Raw genomic sequence first — 18,239 nt, forward strand, 5'->3', positions numbered from 1 at the left:
CCTGAATCTAATCTCATTGACAAGTGACTTTTATAGAGATGACTCAACTAACCCCCCAGGATCCTGAGCTGTAAAGCCTAGCGTTTGAGCAGGTCTTCAAACATCCCCCAGGTAGACTGACTTCAGATTTCCTTTGTTTCATAACCCCCTTTTTAAAAAACAGAAATAATCACTATTTCTTTAGCCCAGGTGTCATGATGGCCTCCTGCTAGGACTGCCATTATCCTTCTTTCCTTTCTTTCTTTTGCTTATTTATTTCTGAGTAGCCCAGTTTGGCCTTGGATTAAATAGCCGGGGCTTTTCTCAAACTTATGACATAAAAAAAAAAAAAAGAAGAAAAAGAAAGAAAGGAAGTAAAGAAGGAAGAAAAGAGAAAGGAAATGAATGAAATGAAAGAAAGAAAAAGAAAGAGAAAGAAGAGAGAGAAAATAAAGAAAAGAAAAAGAAAAAGAAAGGGGAGAGGGAAGGCAAGATGGGGAGGAGAGTGTGGTTAAGCTCGGTGGCAGAGACTTTGCCTAGAATGCACAATCCCAACCCTGGAAACCCAAAACAAGGAAAAAAACAACAAAAAGCAAGCAAACAAACAAAAAATGTTTAAAAGCTGCGCAATGGACAGGGGAACATAATTTATGGTAAGAGAAAGCACATTTGTGGGACCAGGAGGGTAGAAGAAATGAATTATAAGGCAGCATGCAGAGATTTCTAGAGGTGAAAAACACCCTCCATACATTATGACATTAGGCAAGTACGTATATGCTCTCTGGATGTGTGATGGGTGTATATGTATTTTTTTCAGAATTCATGATCATATATTTTTTTTTTTTTGAGACAGGGTTTCTCTGTATCCCTGGCTGTCCTGGAACTCACTCTGTAGACCAGACTGGCCTTGAACTCAGAAATTCACCTGCCTCTGCCTCCCAAGTGCTGAGATTAAAGGCGTGCGCCACCACTGGCCGTCCATACAGTCTTTTATTTATATGACTACACTGTAGCTGTCTTCAGACACACCAGAAGAGGGCGTCAGATCTCATTAAGGGTGGTTGTAAGCCACCATGTAGTTGCTGGGATTTCGCCATCTCATCAGCCCCCGGCTGTATATTCTTTTCTATTTTTTATTTTTTTTTGGTTTTTCGAGACAGAGTTTCTCTGTGTATCCCTGGATGTCCTGGAACTCACTCTGTAGACCAGACTGGCCTCGAACTCAGAAATCCACCTGCCTCTGCCTCCCAAGTGCTGGGATTAAAGGCGTGCGCCACCACCGCCCGGCTTTCAAATTTCTTATCCTAGCAGATGCCACAGTGTGGCTTCCTTTCCTCCTCGCTCCTTCTCTTCCTCCATTCCCTTAAAAGCTGTCGTCTTAAGTACACTGCAGATCTAAAATGTGCCTAGATGTCTGGCCCTTCTCTACTCCCTTGTTCAGTTTGAGCCACATCTGTGACTTCTGTTTCGTTCCACTGACCCAATGTAAAAGTGTACCACAGAAAGGTTTTTGGTTGCGCTCCCGTTATGTCTCCCCAACTCCTTGATTAGGGTTAGGGTGTGAACACTGTGCCTTGTCTTTACCACGACTGTAATTACTCCAGCACACCGGGTCACAGCCACTTGGAAAACCGGAGCCTGACTTGATCATCAGTCAAATCTGGAGAAGCAGCATCCAGGCAATAGCCCTCCAGCCCTGCAGGCGGCGCTGCGGCAGCCGCTTTTCCCCCCCTCCCGACCTCTCTGCGCGGAGGCCCCGCCCCCTGACAGCATGCCTCCTGCCCATTGGACCGGCGCGGCCGGGGCTGACCAATGGCGCGAGCGCTAGTGCGCCTCCATCTTGGGGCCGCCAGAGTCCGGCGCTGCGGGCGGTTGCGGGAGAGAGCGGTGGGGCCGCTGGGGCGACAGCGCCGTTCCTGGCTCCACGGCGTTGTTTCTCGCTGCCCGAAGCCGCGATGCCTCAGTTCCAGACCTGGGAGGAGTTCAGCCGTGCGGCCGAGAAGCTCTACCTGGCGGACCCCATGAAGGTGAGTCGCTGGAGGGACGGCCCCGGGGCCGGGCGCTTCTCTCCCCTTGGCGCGGCCTGAGCACGTCCAGGGGACAGTCGGCCGTCTGGTGTCACTGCGGCTCCCGTCTCCTTCCGCCGACCCGGCGACCCAGCGAGGCTCCGCCAGCAGCCACAGGCAGGGCCATTTCCGCAAGCGGCGGACTCCACAGCGGGCTGCACCCGGGCAAGCTCCTAACTTCCGCTATGGATTGGTTTGCTTTACGTGTCGCTGAGAGCTCCTCCCCCTGCACCGTCTCTTTTCCTGTCCGTCCCTTATTTTAGTGCCCCCTTCCTTTCCTACTCAGACTACGAGAGTTCCTGCTTACACAATGGTGATAATGTACGTCCCGGTTGGGAAGCGCCTGCTCCACTTTTTTGGGTAATGGGGATTTTTTAGTCTTTTTCTTGAGTCAGTTGAAACCTTGAGAATGCTTGCGCTTAGACGTTAGATAGAAATGTTTGCAAGCGGTTTCATTCCCCAAAGCAAAACTACCCATTTCCATTTCACCAGTTCAGAATAGGTCCCAGGAGGGACACAGAGGTAAACTTCAAAGTTCCTTAAAGGATTGTTGAAGGTAAGGTCGATGCATGTTTTATTAATATACCCTTTAAGAAAAAGAACGATAAGCAGTTAACAAATCTCAAGAACCCTGGGCTCAGGAGCGCGCACGTGTGTGTGTGTGTGTGTGTGTGTGTGTGTGTGTGTGTGTGTGTCTGTCTGTGTGTGTTTGTATCATAATGGGGCTGCAGAGATGTTCAGCATGCAGAACACACCTAAGGATGGGAAGAGGAAACCGACTTCTTAAAGTTGCCCTCTGACCGCGCATCATATACACAGCAATAAGTAAAAAGTAAAAAAAGCCATCTCTCTAAGCCCATAGGAAGCATCTTTTAAAAAGGTCAGTTCATTAATTCTTACGTATATCAGTGTTTTACCTGTGCACGTGTGGTGCCTGCCCTGCTGGGGTCAGAAGAGGGCATTGAATGCCCTGGAACTGGAGGTAGGGAGGGTTGTGAGCCACCTTGTGGTGCTGGCAACCAAACCTGTGTCCTCCTAGACAAGTGGCTGTTATAAGTGGTCTTATGACCCAGGAGGGGGATGGTGGTGCACATCTGTGATCCCAGCAGCCAGGATGCTGAAGAAAGGAGAATAGAGAATTCAGAGTGAGACTCTGTCTGGGGGTGGGGGAGGAAATGTGTATCAGAAGGGAGAGGGGTGCACATTAGAGCCAAGGGAAGACTAGAATAGACAGTAGAACATTTTGAACCATTCTTGTGTATTTTTAAGCTGCTGTCATCTCCTGTGTCCCAGATTGGCCTCGTTAATTCCCTGTGTAGTTGAGAATGGTCTTGAGCTCTGGGTACTGGCTCCCCTGTGCCTTCTCAAATTTTTGAGGTGAGGTATTGCGCTAGTTTCATTTCTGTTACCATGAAAGACCCTAACAAAACAGTGTAGGGGAGGAAAGCATTTGTTTGGCTTGCCGTTCCAGATTATAGTGTGTTAGTGAGGGAATTCAAGACAGGCACTTGAAACTGCTACAACCCCAGCCAAAATCCGAGAGTCAGTGTGACTGTGCAGCCTGCCTGCTTGGGCCTGACTTAGTTCTTAGCTAGCGGTTTCCGCTCGCACAGTTGAGGGTCCAGCCCACGGTTGGTTGAGTCTTCCCATCTCAGTTTACAGTTAAGACAGCGTCCCCCAGCACCCATAGGCCAGCCTGATTCAGATCATTGCAGGCTCCCTTCGAAGGCGACATGCAAAGCTAATGATCCTGCTACTCTTAAAGTTGACAGAATAGTTCATCATTCTCATTGATGAAATGATAGTAAATGGCCAGAAAAATTAGGTATTTTTGAAATTGTGTAGTTGGTGACAGTGGTGGTTTCTTGTACTTTCATGTGGTTCATTTTCCCGTCTCTGGCTTTGCCATGGTATGAGATTTGTCCAGAGGGCCTGATGCTGACAGCAGTATAAATTGTCTGCGTTTAGTAAAGAGACTGTAAATACACCAGCACATCGAGTGACTGTTTGAAGGTGTAGTTGCAGGGATACTGAGAGTAGAGGTGACAGGGAGTTGTGATGGAAAGGAGACAGACAGCAGAGGAGGAGCTGGACAGATCTGCCCGGGAGAAAATCCTAGTGGCCTGCAAACTTAAGTATAAATCCTGGGTCTGAACCCCAGTCCATTCTGATCCCTGTAGGGCCAGTGAAGACAGTTTGTCTGTCAGTCTCTAGATCTGTGTGTTGGAACTCTGCCTTGTGTACCTAGCACGTTCAGTGTGGAGCCCAGCGTATCTTTTCACCTTTCACTCTACCCTGCATGGCTTGAACTGAATGCTGTTGCTGGTGGACTGAAAGAGCCTGTGGCTGGGCTGTCTTCCTTTTAGGCCTTCCCTTACATTCCCGACACCGTGGTCTGAGGATACAGACACTGACGTGTCCTCTGCTTAAAACCGGTTCTTCATTGATTACTGACTGAAGCCCTGACTCCCACACACACTGTCTTGATTGAGTCATTCTGGCCTTAGACTTGGTGAAGCCATAGAACACACACATCAGTTCTTTGTTCAGAATGCATCTTACACTTTTTCCAGCTTTTCTACAGGAAAACAAAACATGTATTAGCAAAGCCACTTCCTAAGAAAAGTGGTTCTTGACCTTTTTTTCCTTTAGCATTTTTACCAGTGTTTTTCTTTATAGGACTTTTTTTTTTTTTTTAAACAGACTTAATTTACTTTATTTTTCTTGTATAAAAACCCTAATATGGCCAGGCAATGATGGCGCACACCTTTAATCCCAGCACTTGGGAGGCAGAGGCAGGATCTCTGAGTTTGAGGCCAGTCTGGTCTACAGAGTGAGTTCCAGGTTAGCCAGGGCTACACAGAGAAACCCTGTCTCGAAAAACAACAACAACAACAACAACAAACCCCCAAAAACAAAAAAACCCTTATATGAAAGCCACAGATGGAACGTGGGTCCTCTGAACAGATACTCTGGTGTGGGTTTTCATAAGGTGGCCAGTGAATTCCTGATAAGGAGACTTGATTAATATAGTCTCTTTCCAGAGGTCAGGGGTCAGGTAGCTGTAGGTCTTGGAGGTGGCATCAAAGGTGGCCTTGGTAAAGTTGCCCAGGGTGGCAGTATAGGCCCTGGCTGATTAATGGCAGTTATCAATACTGGCCATCATTAGTAGCTTTTTGGGCACAGGAGCAGAGACAGTGCCCATGCTTCTTGGGGCAGGAGTGAGATGCACCAACACAGAACCACGTGCATGGAACAGTGTGGGGCTTGCTAGTTTTGTTCCCCCGATGCCTCTCATAGGGACAATGGAGAGCTTGGCCAAGATGATGGTCCCTGGATGGCTGTAGCAACCTCCTTGGAGCATGTGACACCAAGACCAACATGACCATCATAGTCCCCAGTAGCGACCAAAGCCTTGAACCTGTCCACTGGCCAGCATGACTCTGCTTCTGTATGGGCAGGCTCTCTAGAACCTCACCTTTAAGGGCTGTGCTCAGGAAAGGGTCAGTGATGTGGGGTTCTGTGTGGGCAGGGAGAATAGGTAGATCTGCTCCACAACTTGATCTCATGTCCTTAACTTGGTGGCCTGGATCCACTCCTTGTCTTTGGTGATACTTCCATGAGCTCCCTGGCCTCATCTGCGACTACAGCCCCAACACTGCTGCCTCTTAATCCTGGCCCTGGATCCTCCATGCCTCCTGGTGTTCCAGGGTCATCTGCCATTTGGTGCTTTCCTGAATAAGAGGCCGCCTTTCTAGGACTTTTCATTCATTCTGTTTTGTATCTGATTATTTTGGTTGGCTGAATTCAAAGTCCTTAACTAGACAGGAACCTCTTTGTCTCTGTGACTCTGTTGAAAATGGATGCCTATTTTGAACTGTAACAATATTTTTTACCTAACAGTTAAAATCCTTCAGGTTGCCACACTGAAATAATTTTAAGTTTGTGTGGGAGTTTTGGGAAGTGTAGGGGGAGCAGGAAAAGTCTGGTGATTGTTGATGTTTTGTGTTTTGTTGGGGGGTATTGGTTTTGTTTTTGTTTGTTTTTTTCTGTCTAGTCCTAATAGCTGTCCTGGAACTCATTCTGTAGACCAGGCTGGCCTCAAACTCAGAGATTGCCTGCCTCTGCTTCCCGAGTACTAGGATTAAAGGCATGAGCCACCAGTGCCATCTGTCTATTGTTGTTTTTAAATAAAAGTATTTTTATTGCAGGTGCGTGTAGTTCTCAAATACAGGCATGTTGATGGAAATTTGTGTATCAAAGTAACGGATGATCTAGTTGTAAGTATACACTTTCCTTTGTTGGGTTGGGGGATTTGAGTTGACTACTTGTTTGAGGTTTGTAGAGTCTGCAGATGACCTACTAAGTATATGCCTCACACATGGAAGAACTTCATTCTAGAGTTCTTTTAGATTCAACAAATAAGGAACTTGCTCTGTGAAGGCAATGTGCCAGCTGCGGTTTACAGACCTTCTTCAGACCTAGCCAGAGGTACAGGGACTAAAACTGATAGTTCTCCTTCTTATGGTGAGAAGCAAGTGATTAGAGAGTCTTTGTTTTTGTTTTTGAGACAGGTTTTGTCTATGTTTTCCTGGCTGTCTGTGAACTCAGTATGTAGACCAGGCTGGCCTCGAACTCACTGAGTGCTAGTATCAAAGGCATATGCTACTATGCTTGGCTCTGTAAATGATGATAAACTGAGTCAGGGGCTTGTTACTGTGTCTCTCCATCCCTTCCTTCCCTCCTTCCTGTCAGCTGGTCTCTTCGTGCAGCCCTCCACTGGTACTGCTCCTGGTGTGAGCTCCTGTGCCCAGTGCTCTCATCCCTGCACTTGTGGTGTCAAGACCATTCTCTGATCGGAAGCTCTAGCCCTGGTAGCGCTACTTTATGTTGACTTTGCTTTTCTGTGTTCCTCTCTGCTAATTATTAGAGGTTTCTGTTGTGTTTTATAAAGACAGAAGAAGAGCCAAGGATGCAAGGGTGTGTTTGATAGAGGTGTGGTGTGGTGAGGTGGGAGGGTGCTTCAGCATGCCCGTGCTGAGACATCCCTTCTGTCTGAGGTACTAGCCATACAACAGGTATAGTGTAGAATAGAGTTTATTTAGGGCATGGGAAGGGAGTAGAGACAGAAGGGGTGAGGAGAGAAGAGGGGAGGGGAGGCCGGCCAGGAACATGTGGGGAGGGAGGAAAGGGGGAAGGGGAGAGAGGGAGAAAGGTCAGGGAGAGAAGAGAGGCAGAGAACGAGAAGGAGCAGAGAATAAGAGAGCGAGAGCCAGGCACACCTGGCTGTTGCTAGGTAACTGTGGGGCGGAGCCTAGAAGGAGTGCTAACAGTTCCCCCATAAACACTGCATTTACCAGTATTTTGGCCTTTGTTATCCTTCTGTAGCAGGTCATTTGATCCCTGCAGTCTGGCACTTCCTATATTCATGCCTGCTTGCTTGCGCATTTATGTACGTGGTCCCTGTCTGTTTTCCTAGGCTCTGACTAACTCTGAAGTCAAGTAATTTTCCTTCGTGCAGCTGTCAAAGTTAGCCTTCCCAGAGCGGATCTTTTCAGCTCTGCCTGCCATTAGGCATGCTGCCACCCACCTGTCAGAAACCTGCTGTCTTAGGGTGTTACTCTGTGAGCAGACACCATGACCAAGGCAACTCTTACAAGGACAACACTTAATTGGGGCTGGCTTACAGGTTCAGAGGTTCACTCCATTGTCATCAAAGCAGGAACATAGCAGCATCCAGGCAGACATGGTGCAGGAGGAGCTGAGAGTTCTACATCTTCATCTGAAGGCTGCTAGTGGAAGACTGGCTTCCAGGCACCTAGGGTGAGGGTCTTAAAGCCCACACTCACAGTGACACACTTACTCCACAAGACCACCCCTTCTAATAGTGTCACTCCTTAGGCTGAGCATATACAAACCATCACACCTGGCATGGCATTTTCCCTTCCTTTTTTCTTGTTATGCCTACTACTGGTTTATTTGAAAATGTGGCATATTGATCCCTTACAATACACACACATACACACACTCACACACACACACACATACAAACTCACTCACACACTCCTATCCAAGGGCCTTCCATATGTTACATATGCTCTACTATTGAGCATATCTCTAGCCCTGCTGGAATGATTTTGAAAAGTGCAAACTTGATTAACTCCCTTAAAAAATCCTTTTAAACTTCATCCTCATGTCTCCTCTAACATTTTTTTCTACATTAGTTAAGAGACTGTTTTTCTCAAGTCGGAAATATATAAATTGATATATATATATATATATATATATATATATATATATATACACCTTAATAGTAAAAGTCGTCTTTTGTGATACAGGGTCTCATGAGCCCATGCTAGCCTGAACTTGCTGTGTAGCTGAGAATGATTTTGAACATTTTAACATTTATTTATTTTAGGTGTTTGGGTATTTTGCTGCATGTCCGTCTGTGTGCCACATGCGTGCCTGTGCCTTAGTGAGCCTGAAGAGGGCGCCAGTTCCCCTGGAGCTGGATGGAGTACAGGGGTTGTAGACAGCAGGGCATAACTTGCAGTGTTTGAGAGTTTTCTAGAAGAGTTTATTTTCATCTATGGCAGTGGCATTTACAAAGAAAAAATTAAACTAAAATTAAAGAAAAGGGGAGAAAGCGGTTGCTGGCTACTCGGTGTGACACCTGAGAGAGCGGGGCAGAAGCCGGCAGCCAGGCTCCCGGGTGCTGCCCACTTACTCTTGACTGTCGTTGCTAGTCTCTGGTTTTGCTCAGTTTGTGTATCTTTCCATTCTCTGACAGTGTTTGGTGTACAGAACAGACCAAGCGCAAGATGTGAAGAAGATTGAGAAATTCCACAGTCAGTTAATGCGACTTATGGTGGCCAAGGAATCCCGCAGTGTTGCTATGGAAACAGAATGAGTGGTTTGAAATGAAGACCGTTATGTTCTTGGGAAGTAAGCAGCGTTTGAAACTGAGAGTGTTGGGAAGGAAATGTTTATGTCACGGAGCTATCGAAAGCTGAGAGACCGGCCTGTGTCCTAAGGTTTGCTTTAGAAAGTAGGAACATCGGGGTTTCCAGTTAGAAAACCTTTATTTTTGGAAACTAAATAAGAAATAGAAACTTTTTGCAGATAATTTGATGTTGGGCAAATATATAATTATTTTTTCTGGTAAATTCATGTCAGTAATTTGTTGAAGAATTAACAAGAAAAGGTCTTTCTAGATTATGTTTGTTTAAGAGGAAATAAAAATGTAACTTTTGCCACATTGGTATGTTTCTTTTGGAGTATAACATGTATGCTGTTTATAATACACACATGGTAACTGGGATTTCTTGCTCTGTGGTGCGCCTGATCCGGTGTTGTGAAGAGCAAGTCTCCTTTGCCTTTCTTGTCAGGGGCAAACTGTGTTTTTAAGTGGAAGGGATTTGTAGCATCCGCTTGCTGAGCGGTGAACAGAGGCAGATGCAGCTGTGAGTGCACAGGCAGGATAATGACACTGATGGCTGACAGTGTATGCGTAGTTCACGGTCGGTGTGCAGTGTATGCGGAGGAGCACTGTGTGGTGCCCACCTCAGACTGAACTAAATATTAATATAGCATGCTGCGCAGAACTGCTAGGATCCTAATAAACCACAAACCCACCCTTTATATGTAGCTTGTGTTTGTAAAATCTGATTTTACCATCTGAATGTAAAGTTCCACATTGTCCACTCAAGACTGAAGTGAAGGTGCTGCATTAAAGTATTTTTTGTAAAAGTTTGTCATGTTGAATAACTTGAAATTTTTATTAGTTATAAGAATTTTAGTGTGTTTTAGAGAGGTCAGTAAATAAAACATAAGCTTACTGTTTTTGTTGAAGTTTTGAATTTCTTGTATAGGTTTCTTTTCTTTCCTTCTCTTTGTTTAGCTAGGGTCTCACTAGTCTTGGTTGTCCTGAAACTCATATAGAGGTCAGGCTGGCCTTGAACTCACAGGGATATATGTGCCTCTGCCTCCTAAGTGTTGGGACTGAAGGTATGTGCCCCCACACCTGGTTTGTATGGGTTTCTTGACTAGGGTATACAGTACTAATTTAATCTGAAGTGACTCTAGAAATGGTGGAAGTGAGTGTCTTTGTTATTTTTTCATCTTTTTATTGCATGAGTCTCTGAGCTACTCCTTAGTGGTAAGATTGTTTTCTTGAATTGGGAAAGTACAATCAAATGTTACTTTGTTAGTGTCAGGCTTTTTGGCTTTAAATTCTCAATCACATCTACTTTTTGATACAACTTGTAAGGGAGGGGCTTCCGTGAGGCTGAGTCCTGAGAACCCTTAATAAAGCTCCAGCAGCTGTATCTGGAGCGCTGTGGTGGGGTGCCCAGTCTCTAGCTCCTCAGCATTTTGGGATGTTGGAGTTAATTTGGATGAATGTATTTCAGACATCCGCTTCATGTCATTTGATCACAATACAAGGCAGGAACTTAAGCAAGGCAGGGCCCTGGAATATCTTTTTATGTAAGTTAATTTTAAAAAAATAAGTAAATAAAATGAGTGCTGAGGAAACCGAAGCTGGAGGATGGGGAGATAAGGCCAGCTTTGACTACTTGGCTGCTATTGAAATTGTACGGGGGCTGGAGAGAGGTGGCTCAGCGGGTAAGAGCCCTGGCTGTTTTTCCATAGGTCCTGAGTTCAAATTCAAGCAACCACATGGTAGCTCACAACCATCTGTAATGAGATACAATGCCCTCTTCTGGTGTGTCTGAAGACAGCTATAGCGTGCTCACATACATAAAATAAATAAATAAATGAATAATTCTTGGGGTTGGGGATTTAGCTCAGTGGTAGAGCACTTGCCTAGCAAGCGCAAGGCCCTGGGTTCAGTCCTCAGCTCTGGAAAAAAAAGACAAAATAACAAAATATCTTCAGTTTAATGGATACCAGTTATACCTCAGACAGGTGTTTCTGGCAGGACAGAGAGGAGATGCTGCAGTGACTGCCACTTGCAGCTAATGGCCTGCGCCGGCTGCAGCCACAGCTCACTGCAGGGCTGCATTGGCCCAGCTGCAGCCACAGCTCACTGCAGGGCCATACTGGCCCAGCTGCCCCAGTTCCCCAGTGTAACAGGGGGTCTCACACTTCCTGTTCCAGCCTTGTCTGCTGTCTGGGAGATTTGAGTTCATTTGAATTGTAAAATTTTAGCATTTTCTGTTGAGTATAAAGTTAGTTGAATTTAAGTGCCTTGGTGTCAGGTATACAGTGGCATTAATAATACTTAGCTCAGTTATATGAGGATTAAGTGAATTAATATCAGTGCCTAGCGCATAGCAACTCTGTTTATTTAAAATTACTAAATTAGAATGCACTCCATATTTAGAATACTCTATTGAATACATTGCAAATGCCTTCCTCATTTCTGTTATAGGTTGGTTTTTGTTTTGTTTAGTCTTGTTTTTTTTTTTTTTTTGCCTAGGAAAACTATTTTGCCTTTCTAGGAATTGATTTGTTTTCTATTTGTGTTTTCACACATCGCCATTCATTCATTCACTCATTGCTAAATCCAGTTACTTAAAATGACACATTCAGTTCTTCAATTTTCAAAATGGCTAAAACCAAGGTGTTGGCACAGCTAGTCTTGCTGGAGGCTGAGAGAAACTTTCTTAGCTTTATTTCTATTTGCCTGCCTGCCTCCCCTCCTCTCCCCCTCCCCCTCCCTCATCTGTGTATGTGTGTGTGCTGGTGTGTGTGAGCGGGCATCCACATCTGCTTGGACAGGTCGGTAGATAGCTTGCAGAGTGGATTTTTTTTCCTTCCATCATGTGGATAGTGGGGATTGAATTCAGGTTGTCAGGTTTGGTGGCAACATCTTTACCCACTGAGCCTTCTCTCCTGGCTTCATGACACTGTCACAGGCTCATGGTGTCACAGCACTGACACCCTTTTTTTTAAACCTGTTCTCACATTGAACTCCTTTTGCCTTGTCTCCTTAGAAAGACACTTGCGATACACTAGAGCCAACCCAGGACAATCCCAGGATAATCTTGCCTCTTGGTCATGAGTTTGTCTCGGCCTGTAAAGATGTCACGGGTTCTAGGGGTTAGGATGTTGTTAATCTGGGCTATTCAGACTACCGTGGATATCTTTTGTTACAGAGAAACTTGGAAGTTTTGAATCACAGTTGTCCTTTGGAACTTGTGGGACTTCACTTTCAGATGCCAAAATCCAGACACACTCAAGTCTTACCTGTATACAAGAAAGCTAGCAATGGCTCTCCAGAGACCCACTTCTGACTGTGCCTGAGTACCCTGTCCCTCAGGAAGTCACCTGGGCAGTAGGGGAGTTAGGCACAAAGGGCTGCGTGTCAGATATGACCAGTCCACCTGGACTCATGCAGAATGCAAAGCAGCCCCTCCAGAGCCCACGTGTGAGGACAGGCTCTCGAGCAGCGTAGCCAGGCTTTGAACTCGAGGAACACCAATGGCAGGCTCGGGTAGCCTGACTGTGTACACCTTGATCTCTGCTGTGCCATAGAGCTCTCAGACCTCATGCTTGGTGTACAGTAGGTACCTGCCTGACATAGGAGCCCCGCTCAATTGACCATCATTTTTACTATAATAATGTTTTTCTTGCATTTAATTGTGGCTGTGTATTGTGTCGCTGTGCCCACACCACCAGGCATGTGTGGAAGCCATATAGCTTGGAAGAGTTGACTCTGTACACCATGTAAGTCCCAGGGATTGAGCTCAAGTTGTCAGGCTTGGCAGCAGGCACATTTATTCACTGAGCTGTGTCATGAACCTCAGTGTCACCTACGGTTGTAGATGCCTGCTCCCCTCCTCACCCCACCTTCTTTGTGACCCTAGACTGACAGTACTCCCAGTGTTGGACAGGGAGGTGCAGGAGACAGAGCCCTGGGTGGGGACAAAGTATGTTGTCGCCACTTTGTCTTTTAGCAGCTTTGGGCATCAGTCTCTCCCTTGCAAAAGGGATTCAGAAAAGTATTTGCATTGCAGGGAGAAGGTGGGCTCAGACCTGGATGGGAGCTTTGCATGTGAGCCAGGCCTGGAGAAAGAGACAGAAGAAGGGCTGAGCAGGACAGCGTTTGTGGGTCTGGGATAGAAGCAGCATATGGGCTGGAAAGGATGCAGGAAGTGGATGGGGACCTTTTCAGAAGTCCTGGAGCCCCGGGTTGCTCATCTGTATCCTCATCTGGCTCTTCCTCCCTCCAGAGCACTCAGCTGTCTCAGGCCTGCCTGTGCTGTTTTCCCACCTGCTGGACTGGTCCTGTCCCTATACCAGGACCTGCTTTGCTGACCTTCAAGACATCTACAGCATCTCTGTTATGCAGGGGCTCTGGAATGTCTGGATACACCACCCAGATCTGCTGCTTGCTGGCAGTGTTGTAGGACAGCTGCTTCCTTCAGAGCCCCCGGGGTCCTCATCTGTGGAAGGCAGGTAATGGTACCACTGGTGCCTAGCCAGCAGAAGCTGCTGAGAAGAGAGGGGCAGGATCCTGTGAACTGCTCAGCCACGTGCTTGGCTCAATATCCCTAGACTGGGCTCTCAGCAACTGGAGCTCTAAGCTTCCCTCCTGCTCAACCTGGGCTTCGAAAAGCGATCTTTCAGATTAAGGCCTCGGGGACAGGGAGTCCCAAGGAGGGAGGAGATGGGAGAAGAGAAAGCATTTGAGGGAGATATTATATTCCCAGGGAAAGGGCACACGGGAAGAACCTGCACCCAGTATGGCCCAGCCCAGTCCAACATGGTAGACAACAGACAAGCAGGTGGAAGTCCTTGAGAAAGAGAAGAGTGCAGAGGCCTAGAGACTGCGACCTCCTGAGAACTGGTGGCCATGTTTTCTGTCTGCACAGATTGAATCTTGTGGGTATCGAAGCAAAGTAAGACCAGGCCACTGTCTCCCCTAAGTCCCTAAGAGCAGGAAGGAAGCCTCCCAGCCGACCCAGGACACCAGCTCACGTTTCCCAGGCTAGACCCCCAAGTACTAACAACGGGCTATATGCTGGGGAAAAGACAGTTGATAAGGAGCTGGCTGTAGAAATCTACTCCACTGATGTCTAGCTGTGACCTCTGGTGTGTCGGATGTACTCCAGTCCTCCACTGGGAAATGGGGTGAGAACAGTACACAGTTTCCTGTGGTAAAGGGTAGAAAAAGTTACCAGTGGAGGGTACAGAGCCTGGCATGTCCCCAAACCCCAATTGTTAATGTGTTGATGGAGAGCAGCGCCTACCCAGGAGAGCTGGAGGTCAGAAGTGGTTTTCATTCGCCTTCACTCGGTTGAAGAGACTGAGGCCAGGGGAAAGGTCTGGCTTGTGCAGAGAGCGCAGCTGTCCCTAGTGATTACAGGACTTCTCATGGGTCTGCCCGGGCACTGCTGGCCAGCTCCAGCAGCTGGAAGGAGGGAGGGTTAGGGGCATCTGGCCAGGCATGGAGTAAGCAAGTTGGGACCCTCGGTGCCTCCAGCCTTACCGTTCTCCAAGCTCCTCCTTAGGGCGGGGGTCAGGGCAGAGTGTGGCACTGTCACCCTAGCTCTTTGTGGTAACTCATATACCACCTTATCTGCTTGTCACCTAGCAGGTATCCGTCTGGGTTTCTTGGTGTCCCCCGAGCATCTTGTGATGACATAGATGAGGGACAGTCAGCTAACGACAAACAGTGTGATGGACGTGGCTTCTGCTCCTGCCCTCCAGCCCCATCACAAGCCATAGGCTAATGGAAGGACAGCGGAAGCCTGGGGTCATTTAACTTCCTTAGTCCAGGGTGGACCCTACAGTGTAATCTCAGTCTGGGCACAGCCTTAGCCTCTGCTTTGATGGCCTAGGAATGAGGAGGAAAAGGTGTTCTGTGTCAGAGATCTCGGGGGCTCAGTTCTGGTCTGTGCCAAGTCCAGCCTTCTGAGCTTCTATTTCCTCTCCAGAGAATAAATAGCTGGCATCCCCTGGGACACAGCAGCCGGTTACTTGGTGACAGCAGAAGCGCTGACGTTGATGGCATCATGGGCTGTTGGGAGGAGCAGAGAGCAGCTTGGCATGCCTAGCTTTCCCGACAGTCCTGGCCACCCATTTCCACCAGCCTCCCACAGTATCAGGTCCTGAAGGCAAGCACTTCATCCTGCCGTGCTCTCGGGGCCTGGCCCACGGTAAGTGCTTTGTAAATGTTTGCCCATTGAAGGGGTGCATGTGCCCAGTGGCCAGCGTCTCACTCAGTCTTTCTCCCTTGAAGCACTTAAAGGAGGATGCTCTGGGGCTGGTCAGAGGACTTAGCCTGTAAAGGTGAAGCCTGATGTTCTCAGTTCAGCCCCTAGAACCAGTGTGGTGGAAGGAAAGAACCAACTAGCACACAAACGCTCACATACCAATAAAGAAAATGCTCATTCAAGAAAGAGTATGTTGGGGGCTGGCGAGATGGCTCAGTGGGTAAGAGCACTGACTGCTCTTCCAAAGGTCCTGAGTTCGGATCCCAGCAACCACATGGTGGCTCACAACCACCCATAATGAGATCTGACGCCCTCTTCTGGTGCGTCTGAAGACAGCTACAGTGAATTACGCTGGAGCGAGCAGGGCCGGAGTGAGCAGCAACACTCATGATGGCTCATGTCCATCTGTACAGCTACAGTGTACTCATACACATAAAATAAATAAAATAAATCTTTAAAAAAAAGTATGTTTATCCACCAGGATTTAATACAGCATCCCCACTTTAAGGACATGTGTGTGCATGCTTGTGTGCATGCATGTGCATGTGTTTGCATTTGTGTGTGTGTCTGTGTCCTCTAGTAAGCTCTTACAAGGTGTTCCCTGTACTGTCTATATTTTCAGCCTCCATAACAGACACTATCTTCTACAAGGACAATGTGATTAAGGATGCCGAGGCTTTAAGAAGAAAGGCCATTGGCTGGGAGGCCCTACATAGAATCCCAGGATTTGAGGGCAGCACCCGCCTGTGTCCTTCAGCCCCACCTCATCTCCCTTTCTAGCAGGGCACTGAAGCCCACAGTTAGTGTGTACTTACTTCTGCCAAGAGATGGCACTCAGTAGGAAGCAGTTAAGATATGTCACTCTGACAGCCTGGCAACTGAAGGTGGGGACTAGCAGTGATGGCAGACTGAGCAGAAAATCCTGGAACCCTAAGATCCAAGCTGCACTAGACTCTACTCGCTCAGGCTCTGTCTACCGCTCAGGCCAGGTGGTGGGCGGTGGCTACAGCAGCAGTGGGGGTTGATGGTAGTAGTGGTGGTGGTGATGTTCAGAGGAATGGGACAACTTCCTAGGCAGCTCTCAGAAGAAACTAGGCCTTGGGTCATTGCCCCATCCCCGCTGTAAGGCTCCCTCTAAGTAGCTGATCCCTGGGAACAATCTCACACTCATTGGCTCCTGTGGGATCTTTACAAGCGACTTCAGAATCACAGATGGGATTTCAGCCAGCTGGCTTGCAGAGGATGGTGGTCATACTGACCTTGCTCAGCCTCAAGAAGCCAGGACCGGCCCGGGCTCCAGTGACCGTCTAACTGGGAAGGGACCTCTTGAGTTCCCGTGTGAAGGGCAGCCAGAAGCTGTCAGCACCTACTCACAGATGTAGACCCTGAACCTGAGATGTGCAGCCTTAACAGATGCCAACCCTCTCTTCATTCAGCTGGGGACCCTAAGGGAGTCCCCCATCTGCTAGCCAGTAGCCCCTAAAAGTGACTGCCGGGTCACCCTGAAGATTAATGGCCCTTAAGTGCCCCCAGATGGACTCCATTAAAGGATGGTGTTGTCACTGAGGGGAAAATGGAAGCGCTTGCATTCAGTTCCATGATCCCTTGGGGAAAGAGGAAATGAACCCAAAGATTCCATCCATCAGCCTGTGCGGCCTCTGCCAAATGTCCCACAAATGTCATTTGGGTGTATTTATGTCACCTTACTAGAGACTACAGCATGTATTGTAATCTTTTAAATTTGCTCTTTAAAAGCTAACAGGTCAAAGAGTGAATCATCTATAGCATAAAGTAGAAATAGATGAGGACTTGGGGAACAGGCAGATGGTGAGAGACTGCTCTTGCCACTCCCATGTAGTAGCAAGCTGAAGCCACCTGGGCTCAGAATGCCATGTGGAACTGCCCCTAACCGGAGGAATGGGGCGGGGGTGGGGGGGGTTGGGAATTGGGAACGTGTATCCAGGCTGACCTGGGTGAGGTGACAGGACACAGAAACCGGAGGAGGGTATATGCCAGTTTTCTCCCCCCCCCCCCCCCCCCCCCCCCCCCCCCCCCCGGCTCTCCTGCTTGAGCTTAGTCACCGTACTTTCCACAGAGCCTAAGCCAGAGCACACTGCTGAGCACCTATGAACATCTGCTTTTGCAAACTTCATGTTGTCCCACAAGCTTTTCCTGCAGCCTAGAAACAGCTCTCTTGTCCCTGCCACTGAAGGGGACCAGAGCGTGGCTCCCAGCATCCAGGTTGCTCACTATTAGCTTAAACTCCAGCTTCAGGGGATCCAGCGCCCTCTTCTGACCTCCATGGTCACTGCACCAACATGCACAAACACGCAAACACCCACATATACACATAAATTAAAAATAAAATACAAGGCTGGAGAGATGGCTCAGCTCTTCCTGAGGTCCTGAGTTCAATTCCCAGCAGCCACATGGTGGCTCACAACCATCTGTAATGAGTTCTGACACCCTCTTCTGGTGTCTGAAGACAGCTACAGTGTACTCATATAAAGAAATAGATCTTTAAAAAATATATATACAATCTTTTAACAAGTGTAGTTGTGGGGCTTGAGAGAAGGTTTAGCAGTAAGAACACTTGCTGCTCCTCTTTCAGAGGACCAGGGTTCTGTTCCTAGCACCCACATGGTAGCTCATGTCCATAACTCCAGTTCCAAGGGACTCGCAACCCTTCTTCTGGCCTCTGAAGGCAGCAGGCACGCATACAATGTACTTACATATGTACAGGTAAAAAATCATATACATTCAAAGAAATTTTTTCAAATGCGATTGTGATGTCTCCAGCTCTCGTCTGTAGCCACGGCTTATTCACCTGTATTTTCTACAGACTTGCCACTCTCTTCCCACTAGGTTGGGTTTGTAAAGCCATATCAAACTGTGTGTGTGCACGTGTGCACAACTACATGTCTGCAGTGAGTGTGTGTACTTGCTTTTTCACTGTGGAGTCAGAATTGGGAAAATAAAAGATAGTGGGAAGGGGGACCCGCCCCATCTC

General features: G+C 47.6%; 1 protein-coding gene across 2 annotated transcripts; it reads left to right on the forward strand.

The window, feature by feature from the left end:
• Positions 1-1,771: 1,771 nt before the first annotated feature.
• Srp9 (signal recognition particle 9) lies at positions 1,772-15,408 on the forward strand. 2 transcript variants are annotated; one of them, XR_004109417.1, is made up of 6 exons: positions 1,789-2,006; positions 6,257-6,325; positions 8,836-9,079; positions 13,244-13,469; positions 14,951-15,172; positions 15,256-15,408. XR_004109417.1 is itself a non-coding variant. In XM_031337157.1 (3 exons), exons 1-3 carry the CDS (start codon positions 1,935-1,937, stop codon positions 8,953-8,955), a joined length of 261 nt encoding a protein of 86 aa, XP_031193017.1. In that variant the 5' UTR covers positions 1,772-1,934; the 3' UTR covers positions 8,956-9,883. The 2 variants fall into 2 exon arrangements, 1 of the variants encoding a protein (XP_031193017.1); XM_031337157.1 differs by lacking the exons at positions 13,244-13,469; positions 14,951-15,172; positions 15,256-15,408 and having other exon boundaries at positions 1,772-2,006; positions 8,836-9,883.
• The last annotated feature ends 2,831 nt before the right edge of the window (positions 15,409-18,239 follow it).

This window comes from Mastomys coucha, unplaced genomic scaffold (assembly GCF_008632895.1).
Source record: "Mastomys coucha isolate ucsf_1 unplaced genomic scaffold, UCSF_Mcou_1 pScaffold1, whole genome shotgun sequence".
NCBI lineage: Eukaryota > Metazoa > Chordata > Mammalia > Rodentia > Muridae > Mastomys > Mastomys coucha.